This window comes from Varanus komodoensis, unplaced genomic scaffold, assembly GCF_004798865.1.
Source record: "Varanus komodoensis strain SLA01 unplaced genomic scaffold, ASM479886v1 scaffold23, whole genome shotgun sequence".
In the NCBI taxonomy this organism is placed as follows: Eukaryota; Metazoa; Chordata; class Lepidosauria; order Squamata; family Varanidae; genus Varanus; species Varanus komodoensis.
The window spans coordinates 4,262,084-4,283,376 of record NW_025335627.1 but is presented as its reverse complement, the minus strand read 5'-3'; the positions used below and the strand labels follow the sequence as shown (position 1 = coordinate 4,283,376).

Below are 21,293 nucleotides of genomic sequence, written 5' to 3'. Positions count from 1 at the left end.
CAAGTTGCAATCTAATATGGATGTGAGGTGCAATCAATTTTCAGGAGGAACTTGGAATACCCTAACAAGACTGAAGTTCTTTGAGTCACATACTACTACTAAGTGAGACTATAATGATGATTCAAACGTTTGCTGGAAAAGCTTAATTTTGAGTATTGACTTGAAGTAAGAGAGGTGGTTGCAAGGAAGCCTTTAAGGAGGCAGTTCCATGCTAAAGTTGGAGCTAGAGAAGCAAAGGTCAAAGAAAGCAATATGTATGGGATATAAGAATAAACACATCAAATACGATGGCAGAAAGGACAAAAGGAGGTGACAGAAGGGGCTGAAAGAGTGGAGAAGTACAATATTAGGCCAGACTATTGATTTAATTTTAGCAATGAACGGGGGGATTAACTATTCTCTAGAACAAAGAGTTAATCTGTAAGGTTAATTAACTACTGAAGTGTGTGAATATTTTATCAATGGCATATTGTATACAATATTTCCTATTTATGGAAAATAGCATGCAGCATTTTATTCCTCCCATAGCTTGTTGCACATGTGTGGGAGAGTTGCAGCAGCAACGAACCGTACAGGAGTTAGAAGCGGTAGCATATTCACTGTTTCACCTGCCTTCCCTCCTTTTCTAGATCAAGGCATGATATAATGAAGATTGCTCCCCAAGATGTTCTCACATCATAACACCCTTCAAGCCCCACCAATGCCTGCGGTGTATATAGCTGTTTTCTTACATGTAATATTTCTTTTATTGACAAGCATAGATCTTTACTGAAAACAAGTCAACATATTTAAAACCTTCATGGACATGAAAATCTCCAAAGTCATAGTTAGGTTCTACCTTTATCAGACCAACAAAAATATTACAAAGTAATGAAAAGCGTGCTAGTTCTCACTTATTCTTCTTCGGACTGGGCGGTAAATGAAACAAGAACATGGAATGTAAAGCAAGCCAGGAATGATGAGAAACCACCAACTGCTGCAAAACCTGGTGTATGTTGGAAACCCTAACCAGGTAGCGATCGTACTGAGGCAGAATCGATTTCCCGGCTTCGGGCTGCTTTCCCCTATTGTGCCTTTTGCGGTTTTGTATTTGAAGCAAAATAAACTACTAGCTAGCTTGCCGTTTCACAGTTGCTTGCGTGACGTTTCTCTACCTATGCAGCTTTTCTTTATCAGGCATCGCTTCACTAGCCCAGCACGAGCTTCTCCCAATATTCGCATGCTAAAATAATGCAAACTAACAGGAATCTCCACTGATTGATACCGGCACGGTAGCAGCAGCAGCCAGCAGCTCTGCCTACTTGGGTGAGCTGATACTGCCCCCAAAGTCCTCGTTGATTGGCCGAGGCGCTCTTGCGTTTGCATCAGTCCAGATCGGATGTTACGCGCTGCAACCTGGGAACTGTAGTTTTTCAGAGAGAAATTCTGCTGTTAGTGCACTTCGGAGAAGACTTCATGTCCCAGCATGCCGCAGGACGAAAGATTCTGGTGTGTACCTGTCGTCAACGTTTTTATTTTTTGCCTCATCCTAAAGGGATGCTACTGCTGGATCCAGGTCGTGCGTGGTGGACGTCTGGTGTAGAGCAACAGGATGAATGGGACGTGAGTGTTGCATAGATCTGTCCCTTTTCAGGAATATTTCAGGCCATTCCTTCTGATTTTAAAGGTTTAATTGTAGAAACAATATTCAGTCAACCTGATTGTTCACTTAGAGGTTTTCTTCCTGGGTTTTGGAAAATAAGTTGAGATAAGTGGACAAGGCCTTTACACTAACTTTTACTTGTCTGTCTCTTAGATATTATTAAGATAGTAAAATAATTTGAAATACATTATTCTATTTATATCTAGATTAAGGTTGTTGTAGATTAGTTCACATACCTACATACCCTTATCTTAGACCCTCTCACCACAAGTTTTGCTAGCTATTGCATAGGTAGAATTTGTATTACTTGAGCATGAGCACTTCATTTCAAAAGTGGGAGGGGGCAGAACTAAAATTCTTCCTTTGCAAGAACCTTTTCTCCTTTGTAATCCTTGAAATGGGAAGTATGATGAGTGCTAATGAGCTGCATTTGCCCCCTATATGCTCAGAACTCTGATACTGCTTCACATTTCCCAGTGCTAATACTTGAAACTGAGTTCTGGGACTGAAGATTCATATACTTCACTGAGGCAGATCTATTTCCCCCACACAATATACCCCCAGATAGTGCTGCCTTCCAACTAAAACAAACAAACAAATCTTTATTGTGTTTAAGGGTGCAATCCTATGCAAGTTTGGACAGAAATGAGTCCTGCAGCTCCCAGAATCCCACACTGGGAGCTGTAAGGTTACATAGGATTGCACCCAAATTGTGTAAGCTTGAGTTGGTTGGTTAAGTTTGATGAATGTGCTCATAAACGAAATGCATCTTTAAGCAAGAAGTAGTTTTAGATGGTGCATGTATGTGCTGTAACAGACATTGCCTTGACAGAAGTATGCTTTGCTGTGAAAGAGAAAGAAAAGCTTGCCACTTGCTGTGTTATTTAATCGCTTGTTAAAAAGTGTTTTAAAATCTCCTGCCAGTTTAATTGAGGTGCATTTTAGCTTTAACGGGTTACACAGCTAATTAAATTTTGCAGCCCTGTGCACTATATATTGTAAATGTCCCCCTGAATGTGCTAGTTTATTGCATGCAGATAGTTCCATCTTCTTCATTTTTAAAAGAGATGTAGAGATACATCCCCTTGCTATACCTTCTGTCTGAACTGGCACAGTTTAGAATTTTACACCATACTGAACAACAGGTTAGCTGCTGTTCTTTATAAGCACGGGAATGGTTGTTAAATATTTGCTTACTGCCCAGGTTCAGACATGTTGTTCAGTACTAAAGTTCAGGCGAGTGCGACTCTCACACTAATTTTGTTTCTTTGTAAATATTACAGTTTTACAGGAAGGGGAGGGTGGAACTTTTAGAAGGGCAACTGTTGAATTGAGGATGAAGAGGGACAGCAGGAATGAATAGAACCACCTGCAGGAACCACAATCGAAATGTTTGGAGACTAGGGAGGGCTCTCTGACACCTGAAGTTCCAAGTAGAAAATCCTTACAATATTTGCATCTTAAATAAGACAGACTATAGACAGAAATCTCCAGTAGTTTACTAATCAGGAAAGCCTAAGAGAAAATCAGTATCCTGTTTTTAATACAATTGTATAAGGGATGAGATGAGACCTGTTCCATAGTATAAGCACACGTTTACATATTCACTGGTTAGCTTCAAAGTTAAATTTAATAAAAAATAACAATCAGGAATGCTTCCTTGCCTCCTTGTCTGTGTTCTTTATGGGTGCAGCTGATACTGAAAATAGCAGACAGTTATCTCAGAATGAAACTTAGATCTAAGGGCTTCAAATCATTTTCATTTTAACTTAAGAGTGATTTGAGTGTGAAAAACACAGCTACCTTAACTATGCAGGCGCATCCATGGATATCTAATATTATAAGTAAAAGTAGCACTTTTTATTAGCATAACCCAGATAATTCACATACAGGTTAAATAAAAAAGAAGGCAAGATATTGTACCAAAAAGTCTTATGTACCTGACCTGCTGTAATTTACTCTGAACGTGTAGTCCTCTATTTAGAGACATTTCTTTAACTTAGTCCTCAGGTATTTTAAACTGAAATATACTTGGAGTCACGCCTGTGGAATTTATCTGCTGCTTTTTGCATCACCCCATTAGATGCTTGCGGAAAAGAAGAGGTGGTCCATATAAAACAGAGCCTGCCACGGATTTAACTCGCTGGCGCTTGAGCAACGAAGAAGGACGGCAGCAGTGGCAGTATCTGGCAAATGGCGAGGATCATAAAAGAGAACAAACGGGTTTGGAGGCTCACTCTCTAGGGCTGGATACAGTAGGTGGATTATACGCCTAACTTACTAAGTTCTGAAAGTTCTTGTTTGAGATAGATAAAGAGAACATGGCCATCGTACTAGGGCTGGCTGGTAGCTTTGGTTTGGTTCTTATGAAGTAGTTTTCAAACTTGCTAGGAAATGTATCAGCTTATTTCGCTTCCAAACTCAATGTGGGATATTAGCAAGCCCTGTGTGATCAGAAAATGTGTTGGAAAACGTACCCAATGCTTCCTGGCATCTGTTTGTTCCCCATGTACCCAAGAACGATAGTGGAAGGAGAATCATCCATCTTTCAGGGAAGCTTGTCTGTCCATATTGCATTTCTCTTGAAGAAATGCTTGAAAAGATTCCAAAACCTCTTACCTGTAGCTCATCTGTAGCTGCGTAACCATCTTGAGAGTCTGTATGTGCCTTGAATATAAGCATATATCAGTCTAACTGCCCATAAGTCTTCTGAGAGAAAAAGCCTGATGCTTGTAGGCTTGGCATTTTGCTTTGAGTCCACTTGCAATAGGACGGATCTCCTAGCTTGCTGGAAAAGGACAGTCTTCATGTCCTTCCCAGGAAAAACAAATGCCCAATTCCTGTGTTACCTCTTCAAGAATGGTCAGTTCCAGTCCAGGAGTCAAGACCATATGGTTATGGTGTTTCTGAAGCTCCAAGTCAGGTGGGGGTGTCTGAAGGAAAGTCTAACAAACAGGCCAGGAATCTAGATACTGGCTAGCATTAACAAAGTCCTGGAGCACAGATAATGCCCCTTGTTTGCAACACAGAGCAGCTCTGCCTGAACTAATCTATAGCCAGCTAAAACTCAGCACAGACAGCTAATTAAGTCAGTGTGCTGTTTCACGGGTCACTCCCATTTCAGCGTGTTTGGATTTCTGTCAAAGCTGTGCACTCCTGCTCCTTTGGACGGGATGGATTTCCTCTGTCTCTGCTCCTGCTCTTGGGGAACCACAGAACCTGCCCCTAAAGGTCCTGGCTCCTCTTCTTCTAATGGAGGGCAGTCATGTGTTGCCATGACCCTTGTATCTAATCGTGGCCGAGGTCACTGCTCTGACTTTCTTCATCTGGGGAATCCTGCTCTAGGTAGGACATGACACGTCACTTGATCTGAAAATAGCTTTTATCTTACCATTTGTGCCCTTTCTTTCAAATCCTGCTCTTTGTTATGTTTCTTGAAAATCCGGGGGCTGTAATGTTGTATTTTGCTTCCAGGAATGGCCAGATTCCAATTCTAAGGAAGCATGAGTACTTACTGGAAGGAGGGTATAAGATCCTTCCTGGCATATGCCAGAGACTTTCCTTGCTTCAGATTTGCCTGGGGAGCAAACACCAAGCCATTCTCTGATGCCTTTCCACCCCCCTTGTTCCCCATGTTTCCTGCCTGGCTTCCGTTCCAGAGAGGAAAAGGAGGAGTAGCAGTAAGAAACTAGACATCCCTCTACTTGTTGCATTGCCTGGATATATTAACGAATTTTTTTTCCCTCTATTTCATCAGCCTGAGTAACTGCTCCAGAGTTCACCTGTGTCTCATCATCGTTTTTCTTTATTCGTGTTTTGCAGAGTAAATTCTTTCCAGTTCTGCCTAAGGCTTACACGGCACAGGAAGCAGCACTAAATGGGGTGAGGTTTTACTCAGGCCTGCAGGCAGAGGATGGCCATTGGACTGGGGACTACGGAGGACCACTTTTTTTATTGCCCGGTATGGTTGCCAGATAGCTTCTTCCCAAACTAGGCATGCCGTGCTCCAGCAAGGGGCCATGTTACAAATCAGAAAGCAAAGGTTTTGTATTAAGCCTGATCTATAATTCTGGTTCCTGACTACTTGTAGAGCAGAGCAGAAGAAGCTGCCCCAGCTGGGCTAGGACCTCTAGGATACAAGCAGCTAAGCTCCCAAGGAGTGAGCTACCAGGGACAGCAAACAGGAGCTCGGTGGAGGAGTTTGGTGGGGAGGTCCCTAACGTTTCCCCCTTCTTTTTCATACTTAGTTCACCTTAATACTACCCCCCCCACACACACACACACATATGCACACACGTTTTCCTCCTTGTAATACACTCATTTACTAGTAAGATTGTGTTGCTAACCTTTAGTGAAGACAGGAGAAAGTCCCAGTTTCACAGCGGGGGATTGGACCCAATGGCCTTCGTGGCCCCTTCCAACTCTACTATTCTATGATTCTATAATGGCAATAAGAAGGATAAAGCAAATGAGGGGGGTTGCATGCTGTTGCTTCTCCTCATTGCTACCTGATTGCTAACTCGGTCGCCTGATTTTATGGACAAGTGCACAGTTGGTGATGGCAGCAGCTAGGATGAGGCTCCCTTCTGGAGGTGGTGAATGGTGGAAAGTCTTTTGCTCTGAAGAACAGAGGCATCTTTAGCTTTTTTGGCTTTCTTCAGAGGGTGCTTGTACTGAGCTGTTTGCTTGTACTGATAGGGTTGTGTGAAGTTACTGCAGTAGGAAGAAACTTCTCATAGAAGAAGACTATGCATTATGGAATAAAAGTTACAGATAATACATTTAGGTGGACTCAGACGATCTGGGTTCTAGTCCCCGCTCAGCCATGGAGCCAACTGGGTGACTTTGGACCAGTCACAGACTCTCAGCCCAACCTACCTCACAGGGTTGTTGTTGTGGGGATAAGATGGATGATGTAAGCTGCCTTGAAAAAGGCAGGATATATAAAAAAGGAGATTTTAATAATAAAGACATCACATTCTAGAATATTCTCCCTGGAACATTTAAGGAAGCGTAGGAACTCCCTGAGCAAAAAACACAGTTATGTAAATTTATTATAGGTATCTTGTGCTGTTTCTTGCTTTTCAGCCATGGCCCAGTGATGCTACACAGCACTGAATTAGATTCAGTTCATAAGCTGCCTACCTGCCATTGTTTAGAAAACATCACCTCTCCCAGTGATGGCGAACCTTTTAGAGACCGAGTGCCCAAACTGCAACCCAGAACCCACTTACTTATCACAAAGTGCCAACACTGCAATAAAACCTGAACACTGAGGTTTTAGTTTAGAAAAAAACAACTCACACATTAGGATCTTTTGTCTTAAAAGAAAAACACAATAACAGAGGGAAGGAGCCATGTTCACGTTCAGCGCCCTCAAGTCGGGGGAGGCCGGGCTTGCTTGCACCCGGGTGTGCGCACTCCCTCCCTCCTTGCCCCCAAACCAGCCACCGGGAAAGCTGCAGGAGCTCCGGCAGTGCTTGAAAGTTTACCGGAGGGGCAGAATGGGGGTCGGGGGGAGACCTAAACTAAAGATGAGGAGAGGCTGTCGCTGGTCCCTTCCACGCTTCGTATGACAAGACATTCCTGTCACTACCTCTGATTTCAGTAAAACTGATCCCATCTTACCCTGACTTACCTCCTCTTAGCATGGTATGTTTCCTCTTTTTGCATTGTTGCTGCATTGGGGGGTTTAGTTAAATGATGATCTTTTTCAAACAGGGCTGCTAATCACATGCCATGTTGCCAAGATCCAATTACCAGAAGCAAGCAAAAAGGAGATGGAACGCTACCTACGTTCAGTGCAGCTCGAAGATGGAGGATGGGGCCTGTGAGTAAAATTAGAAAGCCTGTGCTTCAGAAAAACAAAAGGCAGTGGAAGTGTTTTGGAATATTAAAAAAAAAAGCTTACATTTCAAGTTAATTTTGGGGATAGGGTGGGAGAAGCCAGAAACTTTAATATTCAAGCCTGGCCGTCACAAGAATGTCTTTGACTCTTTGGTGCTGGTGAATAGTGGAGTAGTGGAGGAAGTCTAGGTTCCAGCCTCAAAATAACTAGGTCAGCCATTACCCACTATTTTTAATAATGTGGTAGAAAACAATTATATGGTGAAAAAATACACATTTAAACTTGATATGTGGCCTGCTGCTTTGAGTTAAGGTACCAAAGCCACAAGTAAAGCGTCTCCACTCTTATCTATCAAACAGAATCATGCATAAATAATATAACCAAGCCTTCTGCACTGTGCTGCTTAAAGCCATTGCGTTTATCTTTGTTAATAGCTTGAAAGTCTCTGCCTACTGTTGTTGCTGCAACTACAACATTTGGCTTGTCATAATCTACATAGATTTCTGGTATAATCAAGTATAAGCAAGTGCAATCTGTTTTTTGCTCTGCATAAAAAACTGGTTGGAATATGTCCATCCTGTCAGCGTGACAGATTGTTTATGACTTCGAAAGAAGAGTGAAAATTGATGATGGTGCTGGGGAGACAGGGACAAGGGGGGCTCAAAGCAGAGGGCACCATTTGAGGGTGGAAATCTTACCTTGCAGTTTATGTTTGCCACTTAATGTGCAGTTGTACTAAAAGGGGCTGCAGAAGTTGAAACTTTTATGCATTTACTTTAAAAATAAATACAGTGGTACCTTGGCTCATGAACTTAATCTGTTCCAGGACTCTGGTCGTGACCCAAATTGGTCGTGAGCCAAGTTAAATTTCCCCATAAGGTTCAATGTAAATAAGGTTAATTCGTTCTGTAGCCATTTTTTAAATCAGAAAAATGTGAAGCAAAGTGACAACAAAGATCGCAGCCATCTCCCCCCCCACCCCAAGCACAAGCACAGCCATCTTCCCGCCCCGCCCCCAGCACGATCGAGATTGCTCCTGTCATCCCTGCAAGCGCTCATCATCCCAGCGCGCTGGGGGGCAGTGGGGAGAGACGAGCATGATCGCGGGCGCACTGGGGGAATGAGAGATGGGTGCAAATGGTGCGCTGGGGGTGGGGGGATGGCCATGATCGCAGTTTCATTCATGTAGGGAAGGCGTGCCTGATAAGAGGTGCGCTGCTGCAGGAAAAACACCTTGGGTGGGCAATTCTTCAAGCCTCTGGGTACCCAGATAGGTCTCAGAGGGGCCTCAACACAGAGGGCATTGTAACCTGGTGCCAAAAAGATTATCTCAGCACTAGTCGGGCTGCAGTGGGGAGGTTATCCCATAAGTGGAGGGCCACCACCGAGAAAGTCCTCTCCCTGGTTGCCACCTTCCATGTTCCCCTGGAGTTAGCACTCAGAGAAAGACCACAGAAGTTAAACATTGTGTCCGAGTAGATTGCAGTCGGGAGAGTTGCTCCAACAGGTATTGTGGTCAACTTATGATCACTTATCCTGGGATGAATGAGAAACAAGTCCTTGCCCGTGTAATCTCCAGTGCTCACTGATTCTTTGATCATCTTTTGTCCTCTCAGTGGGCAGAAATGACATACTGTGGTGCCCGGTAGTTCGAACAATCCAGAGTTCGAATGTTAGAGTTGAGATAAAATTGCCCCACAGTTTGAACAATGCTTCTAAGTTTGAACTGTGAACAAAGCAGAAAAAAAATTGGTTACAGCAAAAACATCATTGGTTGTGTGCCCAAGTAAAAAAAAAGCCTTGATGTCCTGAATTGATTTGTCTTGAATTGATCTGTTTCATTTTTACTTGACTCAATTCATCTTGAATCGATTCAGGACATCGAGGCAGCCATGACAGCATTCAGGTAAGTGTGTTCAAAGTGAGGGGGAGGATTTCGAAGGGGATTAATGGCAAAGTGTCTTTTACTATATTTTTATATCATTATCTAAACATTCACTCTATTTTTTCATCACACCTCATATATAACCTTCGACTGAATTTGTTTCAGGAGGCCATATTTGCTGTTTACGTTTACCTAAATGGGTATTGTTTAGGGTCTGCGAACAGATTAATTCACTTTCTGTTATTTCCAATGGGGAAAATTGTTTCGGACTTTGAACAATTCAGAGTTCAAAAACCCTCCTGAAACAAAATAAGTTCGGAGTACAAGTCACCACTGTAATTCACATTTGAAACTGATTGTGCAAACAGGCATCAATTAAACAGATTCTAGTCCATACTGGGAACTTGGAACCATGCATTTTCAATAGTTCTGTCAACACACCCTCTGTCAGTGCTTCTTCGGCTCCCATCTCTTTGTTAGCAATTGATCTGCATGGAAGTAACTTTTCAGTAATGTTGCTAACTTTGATTTCTCCAGCTCCAATAAATCTTGACCAGGTTCAGGTCAGTAAAGATTTGTTGCATGGTCACACTTGCCTCATCTCTTGTTTGGTAGGCATATTGAAGACACATCCAAAGTATTTACTACTGCGCTCAACTACACAGCCATGAGACTTCTTGGAGTCAGTCCTGATGATCCAGATCTACTGCGGGCTCGAAACAACCTCCATAGCAAAGGTGACTAGGATGCTAGAGGCTGGAAGTGGAGGTGATCTGGGTTTTGTACCAAGCACTGGTATTCTGTGAAAAGGGGTCTCTCTTCTGTTGTTTACTGCAGGTGCAGGAACTGGGAATGGTATGGGGCAGATCTAGTTCTGGTCTGAAATGTCTTCAGATCTGTTCTTTAGATAGTTCAGCTTGTTCCTGACCTTTTTGATTGCTGATTAATTGAGCCAAACTTATAATGCCTCAAGTCATTGCAGCTGTTACTTGCCAGAGTCACTATGAAATTCTGGAAAACACAAGTGAGAGAAACTAACAGAGATCCTGTGCTTACGGTGCATAGTGGGAACATACCTGCATTTGGTCATTTATGGCCAATCTGATATGAGTGCTGTTACTACAAGTTGCTTATTTATCAGTGTTCTTCTTCATGGTCTCACACGTATGGGTGCTGTGCCTGTGCAGTGCCTATGTTCTGGAAGATTCTCCTAGTCTAGTACTTTTCGGATGCAGATAACGATAAAAACAAGGATAAAACCAATTAACTGTTAAAGTACTGGGAGACTAAAAAGGTCTTCACCTGACACCAAAAAAAATAAAGCGATGGCACCAGGCAAACCTCCCTATAGAGCGTGTTCTGCATTCGGGACACCACCGCTGAAAAGACCCTTCTCTGAGTAGCTACTCTCCTGATTTCTTTCAAAGAGGGCTCCTGGAGAAGGACTTCTGCCTCTGATCTCAAGGGGTGGGCCGGCACATAGGGAAGAAGGTGCTCCTTCAGGTATCCAGAGCCCAAGCCGTTTAGGGCTTTATAAGTCATTACCAGATCCTTAAATTGGGCCCAGACTTCAATTGCCAGCCAGTGTAGATGATATATCTATCAGATGCAGCCTCTTCGTGGATCACTGCCTTGCTGTGGCAAAGGGGCTTGCATAGCTCAAAGAAGATACGAGCTAAGCTGTGTAGGGGTACCCAAGACAGAAAGGTCATAGCAGAGAGCTCTGACAAAAGCTGATCCACTGGAGAAGGAAATGGCAACCCACTCCAGTACTCTTGCCATGAAAACCCCATGGACAGTACCAACAGTCAAAAAGATATAATGCCGGAAGATGAGCCCCTCCGGTCGGAAGGTGTCCAATGTGCTACTGGGGAAGAGCAGAGGGCTAGTACTAGTAGCACCAGAAAGAATGAAGTGACTGGGTCAAAGCCGAAAGGACACTCAGTTGCTGATATATATGGTGGTGAAAGGAGAGTCCGATGCTGCAAAGATCTATTCTCCATAGGAACCTGGAATGTAAAATCCATGAATCAAGGCAAGCTGGACGTGGTCAAACAAGAGATGACAAGATTGAACATCAACATCTTGGGAATCAGTGAACTAAAATGGACAGGAATGGGTGAATTTAATTCAGATGACCATCAGGTATACTACTGTGGGCAAGAATTCCTCAGAAGAAATGGAGTAGCCTTCATAGTCAATAAAAGAGTAGGAAAAGCAGTGTTGGGATACAATCTCCAAAATGACAGAATGATCTCAATTTGAATCCAAGGCAAACCATTCAGTATCACAGTAGTTCAAGTCTATGCCCCAACCACTGATGCTGAAGAGGCTGAAGTTGACCAGTTCTATGAAGGCCTATGACACCTTCTAGAAATAACACCAAAAATGATGTCCTTATCATCATGGGGGATTGCAATGCTAAAGTAGGAAGCCAAAAGATAACCAGGGCGGCTTATTTTATATTGTATGTATTTTATTTTAATGTTTATATTTTTAATTATAATTATTGAACTACTTGTTGTAAGCCGCCCCGAGGCTTCGGCGAATGGGGTGGCATAAAAATGTTTAAATAAATAAATAAATAACAGGCAAGTTTGACCTTGGACTACAAAATGAAGCAGGGCAAAGGCTGGCAGAATTTTGTCAAGAGAATACGATGTTCATAGCAAACACTCTTTTCCAACAACCCAAGAGACGACTCTACACATGGACATCACCAGACAGTCAACACAGAAATCAGATTGACTATATGCTCTGCAGCCAAAGATGGAGAAGCTCTATGCAGTCAGTAAAAACTAGACCAGGAGCTGACTGTGGCTCCGATCATGAGCTTCTTGTTGCAAAATTTAGGCTTTGACTGAAGAAAGTAGGGAGAACTAGCACTAGGCCACTCAGGTATGACCTAAATCATATTCCTGATGAATATACAGTAGAGGTAGCAAATAGATTTAAGGAATTAGATCTGATAGACAGAGTGCCTGAAGAACTATGGATGGAGGCTTGCAACATTGTACAAGAGGCAGCAACTAAAACCATCCCAAAGAAAAAGAAATGCAAGAAAGCAAAATGGCTGTCTGAGGAAGCTTTACAAATAGCTGAGGAAAGAAGGGAAGCGAAAGGCAACGGAGAAAGAGAAAGATACACCCAGTTGAATGCAGAATTCCAGAGAATAGCTAGAAGAGATAAGAATGCCTTCTCAAAAGAACAGTGCAAAGAAATAGAAGAAAACAATAGAATATGGAGGACCAGAGATCTTTTCAAGAAAATTGGAGATATGAAGGGAACGTTTCATGCAAAGATGGGCATGATAGAGGACCAGAATGGCAGGGACCTAACAGAGGCAGAAGAGATTAAGAAGAGGTGGCAAAATTACACAGAAGAACTATACAAGAAAGAGCTTAACATCCCTGATAACTATGATGGAGTGGTCACTTGACCTCGAGCCAGACATCCTGGAATGTGAAGTCAAATGGGACTTAGGAAGTCTGAGCAGCAACAAAGCTAGTGGAGGAGACAGTATTCCAGCCGAGCTATTCAAAATCATAAAAGATGATGCAGTTAAAGTGCTACACTCAATATACCAGCAAATTTGGAAAATATAACAGTGGCCACAGGATTGGAAAAGGTCAGTTTATATTCCAATTCCAAAGAAGGGCAATGCCAAAGAATATTCGAACTACTGCACCATTGTACTCATTTCGCATGCTAGCAAAGTTATGCTCAAAATCCTACAAGCTAGGCTCCAGCAGTATGTGGACCGAGAACAACTACCAGAAGTACAGGCAGGATTTCAAAGAGGGAGAGGAACTAGAGATCAAATTGTCAACATACACTGGATCATGGAGAAAGCTAGGGAGTTCCAGAAAAACCCCTACTTCTGCATTATTGACTATGCTAAAGCCTTTGATTGTGTGAATCACAACAAATTGTGGGTCAAGAAGCAACAGTGAGAACTGGACATGGAACTACTGAGTAGTTCAAAATTGAGAAAGGGGTTCTGCAAGGCTGCATACTGTCGCCCTGCTTATTTGACTTGTATGCAGAGCACATCATGTGAAGGGGGGGGGGGGGGCTAGATGAAGCACAAATTGGAATTAAGATTGCCGGGAGAAATATTAACAACCTCAGATATGTAGATGATACCACTCTAATGGCAGAGAGTGAAGAGGAACTAAAGAGCCTCTTGATGCGGGTGAAAGAGGAAAAGACAAAAGTTGTCTTGAAACTCAACATCAAGAAAGCTAAGATCATGGCAACCAGTCCTATCATTTCCTGGCAAATAGATGGGGAAGAAATTGAGGTAGTGACAGATTTTATTTTCCTGGACTCTAATATCTCTGCAGATGGTGCTGCAGTCAAGAAATTAAAAGATGCTTGCTCCTGGGGAGGAAAGCTATGGCAAATCTAGACAGCATACTAAGAAGCAGAGACATGACCCTGCTGATAAAAGTTCGTATATTCAAGACTGTGGTTTTCCCAGTTTCAATGTATAGCTGTGAAGGTTGGACCATAAGGAAGGCTGAGTGCCGAAGAATTGAGGCCTTTGAATTGTGATGCTGGAGAAGACTCCTGTGAGTCCCTTGCCCCACAAGGAGTTCAGACCAGTCAGTCTTAGAGGAGATCAACTCGGACTGCTCTTTAGAAGGCCAGACACTGAAGATGAAACTCAAATACTTTGGCCACCTAATGAGAAGGAAGGACTCCCTGGAGAAGAGCCTAATGCTGGGAACAACAGATGGCAAAAGAAGAAGGGGACGGCAGAGGAGGAGGTGGCTGGATGGAGTCACGGAAGCAGTCGGCGTGAGCTTAAGTGGACTCCGGGGGATGGTGGAGGACAGGAAGGCCTGGAGGAATGTTGTCCATGGGGTCACGATCAGTTGTACACGACTTCACAACTAGCAACAATGAGCAACAAGCATTGGATGCAGTGTGCTATCTGTTGTGGTTATGATTACTTTGTTTTTGGTTTTTCTGTTTTTTGTAAGCTGTCCAGATACTTTTATCATTGGGACGACATATTGAAAATATAAATTAACATGCTTTCTATTTGGTCTCTCATTGGGTGTTTGCCCCATTGCACTCTTGCCAAAGATTCCATCACCAGAATCCCCATTTGTGCTAGACCCACACTCAATTGTCGAGGAACTGGGGTAAGCCTTCCCAGAGATGATGAGGCAAAAGGTTTGGTGTTGTAGTCAGGCTAACCAATGAAGAGGAGAGAAAAACGCAGCTTGTTTTCTAGCATCTGGCAGCTGACTGCTCTACCGCTTTGTTTGCTGCACCTTGGTAATGCACACGTGGAAGCAGAGGAGAGCAAGGGAAAGCATGCATGAATGTAGAGGCCAAGGCTTAAATTAATTTTAAGATGTTTGGCTCATGTAATGGGAAGCCTCTTGTTGCCTTTCCCCTGCAGCCTCCTACCCGTGCATCTCCTAAATCTGTTCTCGAGAGCCCCCCCACCTTCAGAGCAGACTTGGTGTGGGAGGGGGCTACAGAGGGGATGAAGAAAAGTATTTTGCTAGTAGATGGTCAGAAGCCCTGAAAAACCAGCTTCTGTTTCTTCTGCTATTCTATAATTGTCAAGGAATATGCTGTTTTTTGTAAAGTTAACTTGTAATTTATTTAACTTCTAGCTTTCATTTATAAGTAATATTGGGCCACCTTGATAGCCCACGGACATGACTGATGGTGCCCCGTGTTGCAAGATCAGAGCTACCTGCCTGATCTTCTAACCCTACCGATGCAACTCCTCCTCTGAGTTAGGGCTGAAGATCAGGGGATGTGGAGTTAGGGGGCAGAGGCAACAGTCTGAGCTTCTTCATATATTCCAGTGGGAGGGTTTTTACTTAAACTATCTCTTTTGTAGACATACTTTAACATCTTGGTTGGTTGTTGGGATCGTAACACATCCAGCCTCCAAACAAGTGAGGACCCTGATGTACTCTGATTCCCATAACGTTGCCCAGATTTCACTCTGAGAAGGAGGACTGCAGGTGGAAAACGGCATTTTGCATGCTTCTGAAAGTAATAGGCTAATACACCTTTGTCCCAGCTCAGTTGTCTTCCTGCTAATGTATACCTATAGGGAGTTAAGGAAAGGAACATTTCCAAATGTGATCCTCTGTCTACAGTATGAAGTGGCACAGTCAATGTCACTTCTGTCTGCTTCATACGTACATAGACCAGGTCATAGTCATACGGCATAAAACTGTAAATCCTACTGTCCCTACAGCAGAATTTATATCTCTGTTACACTGCAGCTTTGTGTGAGTTCTTATGTATTTGACTCTTCAGGTGGTGCTGTAGGAATCGCTTCCTGGGGTAAATTTTGGTTGGCTGTCTTGAATGTCTACAGCTGGGATGGAATGAATACACTTTTTCCTGAGATGTGGTATGTGTGATTTTACTGGATTAGTTCTGAAACAGGAGTTGTATCTATACGGAACAAATGAAGTAGCCATCAAGCATGAAGGTTACATGCGTTAAGTCCCTGCTTCAATTTTTGTGACATTCCATTAAAGAGCAGAAAATAGAAATATTGCAGTTCCCTGGAGCTCTTGCCTCAAGAAACTCCTGGTCATGGGGTAAACATTGCCCCCAAGAAACCTGAATGTACGCTAACATTTTATTGAAGCAGGCAGAGATTGGCTCTTTTACTTTCTTGCTTCAGATTTCCTATTGTAAACTTTGCTTTGGAGAATACTGAGGAAATTCCTGAAGAAGAATGCAATTCTAGTTGCAAAGTTAGTGAGGGCTTAAGATGAGAACCTCTCACCAATTTTCATGTTCTTAGAGGCCTGGCTTTTGGTCCTCCTTAGGTGAAATGTCTCTCAGACAGAGCAGGTCTGTTGACATCAATGTCTCCTGTGACCGGCCCTTTGTTTCTAGGTGTTAATTTTCAGAAAAGAGCACAGAGTTTCTGCACTATGCCATACTTCCTGGTTGTGAGTTTCAGCTCCCGTGAGAAAAGAAAAGCCCCCCAGAGGTCCATTTGTGGCAGTAGCTGGGCTCCACTATGCCAGTAGTTTTCAACCTTTCCACAGTGGGGACCAGCAAAAACAGGAAAACTGCCTTGGGAACTCTGAGGCCAAAACAAAAAGCACCATACACACAATACCATATTCTGTGTATTAGTTTCCAAACACAATACCAAAAAAAAAAAATTTCCAAAACAACCAGAAATGGAGCAAAATAAAAGAAAAAAAAATACCAAAATTGGCACAGTGCAGGTGCCAGCCATCTCCCACCGAGCCGTCTCTTCCCTCCCTGGCCCCCCTGGCAGCACTGATGTAGCCACCACAAGCCAAAGCCAACCGAAGGAGGAGTGGTGGAACACAGCCAGCCCCTGTGCCAGCCTGTGGTGAGCAGGATGCAGCCCCCCATGGACGGGCAGGAAATCTCCCAGAGAACGGCACCGGTCGACAGACAGGTGGTCGAAAACCACTGAACTACATAATTGCTTGTACAAAAACAAAGCACTCTTACCTGCCTAAGGAATGCTGAAGCCCTCTTCCCTGCCCCCATTGTGTGCAGGTGTGAATTTTTTTGAATACTGATGTACTTAAGGTACATGAACTGCCCTTCTTTCATACAAGATAGGATGGCTACTTACAAAAAGAAGATGCATGTGACTTGTGACAGAGTGTGTCACAGGTTGTGATAAAAATTGTAATATTTGGGGAAAAAAACCCTCAAATTTCAATTTCAGAAAAGGCAGGCTATTAGTTTCCCATCCAAATCACCCCCAAATATTCAATTAATTTGCTTGCCTCCTCAAATCATCCAAATCACTTCTTCAATTAATTTATGCCTAGTTAATTTCTCACTTACAGGATTGAGAACCTGTTCCAAAAGGTAATCTTACTTGAAGATTACCGGAGCATACACTGTTGAAACCAGACTTTCTCTGTCCAGGCAAGGATGTTGCCAGGCAACATCCTTGATGAAATTCTTCATGCTTTCAGCCATCAGTGTCAGGCAGCAGTTTCACTGTTGTCAAGTGTATCTCGCAAGCTATGGACCCAGTATCTGCATGAAATATCTGAATCATTCTAAGCAAAACTGAACCTCTTATTTTTAAAAGTGACTGAGGGTACAATTAGGTGCTCTTTAGATGATGACCACAGGAAAGATTGGAGTTTCAGCTCCAACTTCAGAAATGTGGTTTGAGGTTGGAATAGGAACCCTGGCCTTGACATGCCCTCCCTCCAAGCTTTCAGGTGGCATGGTGCTTTCCTTGTTGGCTGTAGCCCTGACATTCAGGGCTGCCAGCCCTGAAGCTGGCACTTGACTGGGGGGGGCGGGCATTTTGTGGAGGGGAGGCAAGGATTGAGGCTCGCATTCAAAACCAAAGGGAGTGGCATAGTGCAGAAACTTTCTGCTCTTTTCCAAGTATTAACACTTAGAAAGGATGTGCCAATCACACAGCTTTTTCTTATGGCTTTCGTAAGAAAAAAATAAGACCTCACCTGAAAATAAGGCCTAATGCGTCTTTTGAAGCAAAAATTAATATAAGACCTGGTTTTACTTTCAGGGAAAGGCGGTAGATGTAAGTCTTACCCTGGCAGGTTAATTCTACTCATAGTTTGCATTGCCTTGACACAGGGGTTAACATTTCCAGAGCACAGACATGTAGGACTGATTTCTGATTTATAATTTTGATCATGTTAAATGCTTTAAAAAATGCTTTTCTCTACTAATTCTGAGCCAAGTAGGTTTGTGTTCTTCTTGGGAGTCCCATATTTTACATATGTGTTTTGTATTTATGTTTTCCTTTCTCCTTCCCTCTGCTGTCACAGGACTTCTGGAATTGAAGTTAGCTTTGTGAAGAATTTAAGTTAGCTTTGTGGAGTCCAGTGTACCCTGATAACTTTTGTATTAGATTATACTTTTAGAATGTGATACCAATGAAACCTGGGGGGCATCATATTTTAAATCAATTGTTAACTTCTTTTCCAGAAAGGACTATAGAGGGCTGTGCTGAACAGCCAATTGATGCTGTCCAAAAAGTTGTATGAGAGAATTAATGCACAGGAGAACGGGATGCAGACTCTTAGAGCTGGGGTATTTTTTATATTTTTGAAGAGGTTAGATTAGTTGGGTACTTATATTTTCTGAAGATAAAAGAAAGCATTTTTCTGCCTTTGCTGGTTGTAATGGGTACAGGTGCTATATAATATGAAGTGTCATGTTGAAATTTCCCTGCCTTCTGTCTCAAATGCGATTTCTGATGGGGGCTTGGAAATTAGGTGCTTAACGTACCATTGGTGAATGTTTGTATTGTGCCTTAAATCTCTATCAGTATATATAGGTCCACTTGTAAGAGGCTTGTTCAATTTTTTTCAGTCTGTTCTGGAGTTCATTTTGCCTGGGAGGACTTCACAGTGGCTTCACCCTCAGCTTGTCAGAGGAGCATGGAGAATGCTGTGTTGATACCTTCTTAGCAGTCACAAAGTGCCTGGGGCTAGTTGGATGAATTATCTCAGTGTATCTGCCAATCCTTTAAAGTAGTTTTTCATTCCTGCTTATGATAGGCTGTTTCCTTCATGGATGCCAGTCCACCCTTCGACTCTTTGGTGTCACTGCCGTCAGGTTTACCTGCCAATGGCCTACTGTTATGCTGCACGCCTCACTGCAGAGGAAGATGAGCTTATCCTCAGCCTCCGACAGGTAGTTCCAGACAATTCCTTTTCTTCATCTCTTCTCAGTTTTCTTCCCAGTCTTCCGCAATTCCATATAGATGGCACATGATGGAACATTTTGTATTGTATCTCAGTTTTTGATTTTAAAAGCTCTGTCTCTTATTGCATGAAAAATACACAGACAATCTGTCAAAATCACTGATTACTTTTCCTTAATCCTAATTCCTTGTTATCTGCAGTCCTTCCATAGGCAGGAAGGAAAGCAAATATGCACACACAATTTTTTCTTGGACATTGTGACTTATTAGAATGATGCGTCGTAAAAGACCATTAACCTCATTTTGTAACATTTCCTAGACTGAGAATGGGCTTCTGGTCTCTGTTGCCAACTTTTATTTCTGGTATTAATTCTGCTATGTAGACTCTTGTGACCATTTTTCCTAGGAGCTCTATGTAGAAGACTATTCCAGAATTGACTGGCCTGCGCAGAGAAATAACGTTGCTTCAGATGATGTATTCACCCCACACAGCTGGCTACTTACAATTGTCTATGGTAAGTGAAGTGCTACCTCAGATCCTGCGAGCAGAGGGACCCTTGCTTTACATGTTTGGCCTTGTCTCTTTTCTTAGTCAAAATAAAAGTACTTGCCAAGCAGATAATTCCTGAAGTGAGATCAGAATAGAATAAGCTATATGTTTCCCAGCAGAATCTCTGGGATTCTTGTGGTGAGATCGGAAGGGAGTAGCAAAAACTACTGGAGGTGAGTATATATTATTCCCTCTGGGCCAGAGCTATGAGTAGAAATAAGGAAGGCCATGTATTTTTGTTATTTTAGGCATTTTCTAGTGATGGCTTTGCTATATTCAGAAGGTAATATGAATCCTGGTTGTCTCTCTGTTTCCATTCTAGCAATAATTAACACCTATGAAAGATTCCACAGCAAGAGTCTGAGACACCGAGCCATGGATGAGCTCTATGATCACATCAAGGCTGATGACCGATTCACCAAGTCCATAAGCATTGGCCCTGTAAGTCACTTTTAAGCTTTGCTTAGAACTAAATAGCTCTAGATCTGAGCTTGTTCTGCAGATACTACAAAAGTATGGCCGTAACATGACCTGGGACCTAGTTCACCATAGTTGGTTGAAGAAACCACAGATTGGCTGGCAGACAGCCAAAAAAAAGCCAACCCAAAAATTCTTCTTAGTTCTCCCACCCGTCCTGCTCCTTCCCAGTATCTTCTTGACACTGTGGGATTGGCTCAGCTTCACCATATCAGCTGCTTGCTGACTCTTGTGAACACCTTGGCTAAATGTCCTCATCTATGCTCAAGCATCGCTTTGAGTGCCTGAAATAGGGGCAGTGCTAGGGATCATCATCATCCAAACTCGCACGTGCTATTTCTAAGCACTCTAAAGGTGTGTGTGTTTTTAAAGGACCTTGTCTCCCAAGGATGCTGCTGTTTGCAAAAAGGGAGATATGGATAGAATTGAGGAGGGCATTTGATTGGAGGAAAAAAACCCTCAGGCAGTAAGATCCATGGGGGCAGTGGCAACATAAAGTGAGGCACATGTGGGCAAAAGTCCAGGTAATCCAGGGGAATTATGCCACAGAGATTGCCACTGCCTCTGTATCTTTATTTCAGAAAGAGCCCATGGGTAGCTAGTGGTAGGGCAGGCGGTCATGCAGAGATTTGGGGCTCCAAATACAAGATTTGGGATCGTAGCCTAGTGGGCCATCTTCTAGCACTGCTTTTCATCTGGAATCCGGCAGATGATCCTCATTTCCTCCTCCCTTGAGTCATATCTCTGTAGGCTCTTTTAGCCCTTTTCTAGCACAGGCAGTGTTAGTGGAATTAATACTTCCCTGATTTCAAAGGGTGCCAACCTGTTACAAGAAAAGGTGAGAGCACTAGAGCAACGAGTGACCACCCCCCAGACAGTAAAAGAAAACGGAAAATATTTAGACAGCGCAGAGGAGCTGCAGCAGCTAAGTGTACTACAGAAGCAAGCAGAGCATCAGCAGGCCGAGGCAGCAGAAGAGCACCCTGAGGGAAGGGGAAATGAGGAAACTTGCTGGAACAGGGTGACAGATGCAGAAGGCCTAGAAAAACCTAGTGGAAGCAGTGGAACTCTCAATTCACTTTAAGTTGCTTGAGGAAGGGGCATGTGAGAAACCCACTGTGAAAGAAATACACGACACATGGTGTAACTCTGAAAAGGAGACAAAAGGCCAATCATACAAGGGAAAGATACCAAAGGTGGCAACACCAA

The 21,293-nt window shown here is 43.0% G+C and overlaps 1 protein-coding gene across 1 annotated transcript in view; it reads left to right on the top strand.

Moving 5' to 3' along the window:
• Positions 1-128: 128 nt before the first annotated feature.
• The window catches only part of LSS (lanosterol synthase), a 66,600-nt gene continuing 45,435 nt past the window's right edge, over positions 129-21,293 (top strand). Inside the window, exons 1-9 of the mRNA XM_044432028.1 lie at positions 129-1,602; positions 3,726-3,897; positions 5,465-5,603; positions 7,364-7,472; positions 9,991-10,112; positions 15,673-15,769; positions 18,912-19,047; positions 19,464-19,572; positions 19,930-20,048. Coding sequence (XP_044287963.1) covers positions 1,592-1,602; positions 3,726-3,897; positions 5,465-5,603; positions 7,364-7,472; positions 9,991-10,112; positions 15,673-15,769; positions 18,912-19,047; positions 19,464-19,572; positions 19,930-20,048 — 1,014 coding nt within the window. The 5' untranslated portion in view covers positions 129-1,591. The remainder of the gene's footprint in view (positions 1,603-3,725; positions 3,898-5,464; positions 5,604-7,363; positions 7,473-9,990; positions 10,113-15,672; positions 15,770-18,911; positions 19,048-19,463; positions 19,573-19,929; positions 20,049-21,293) is intronic.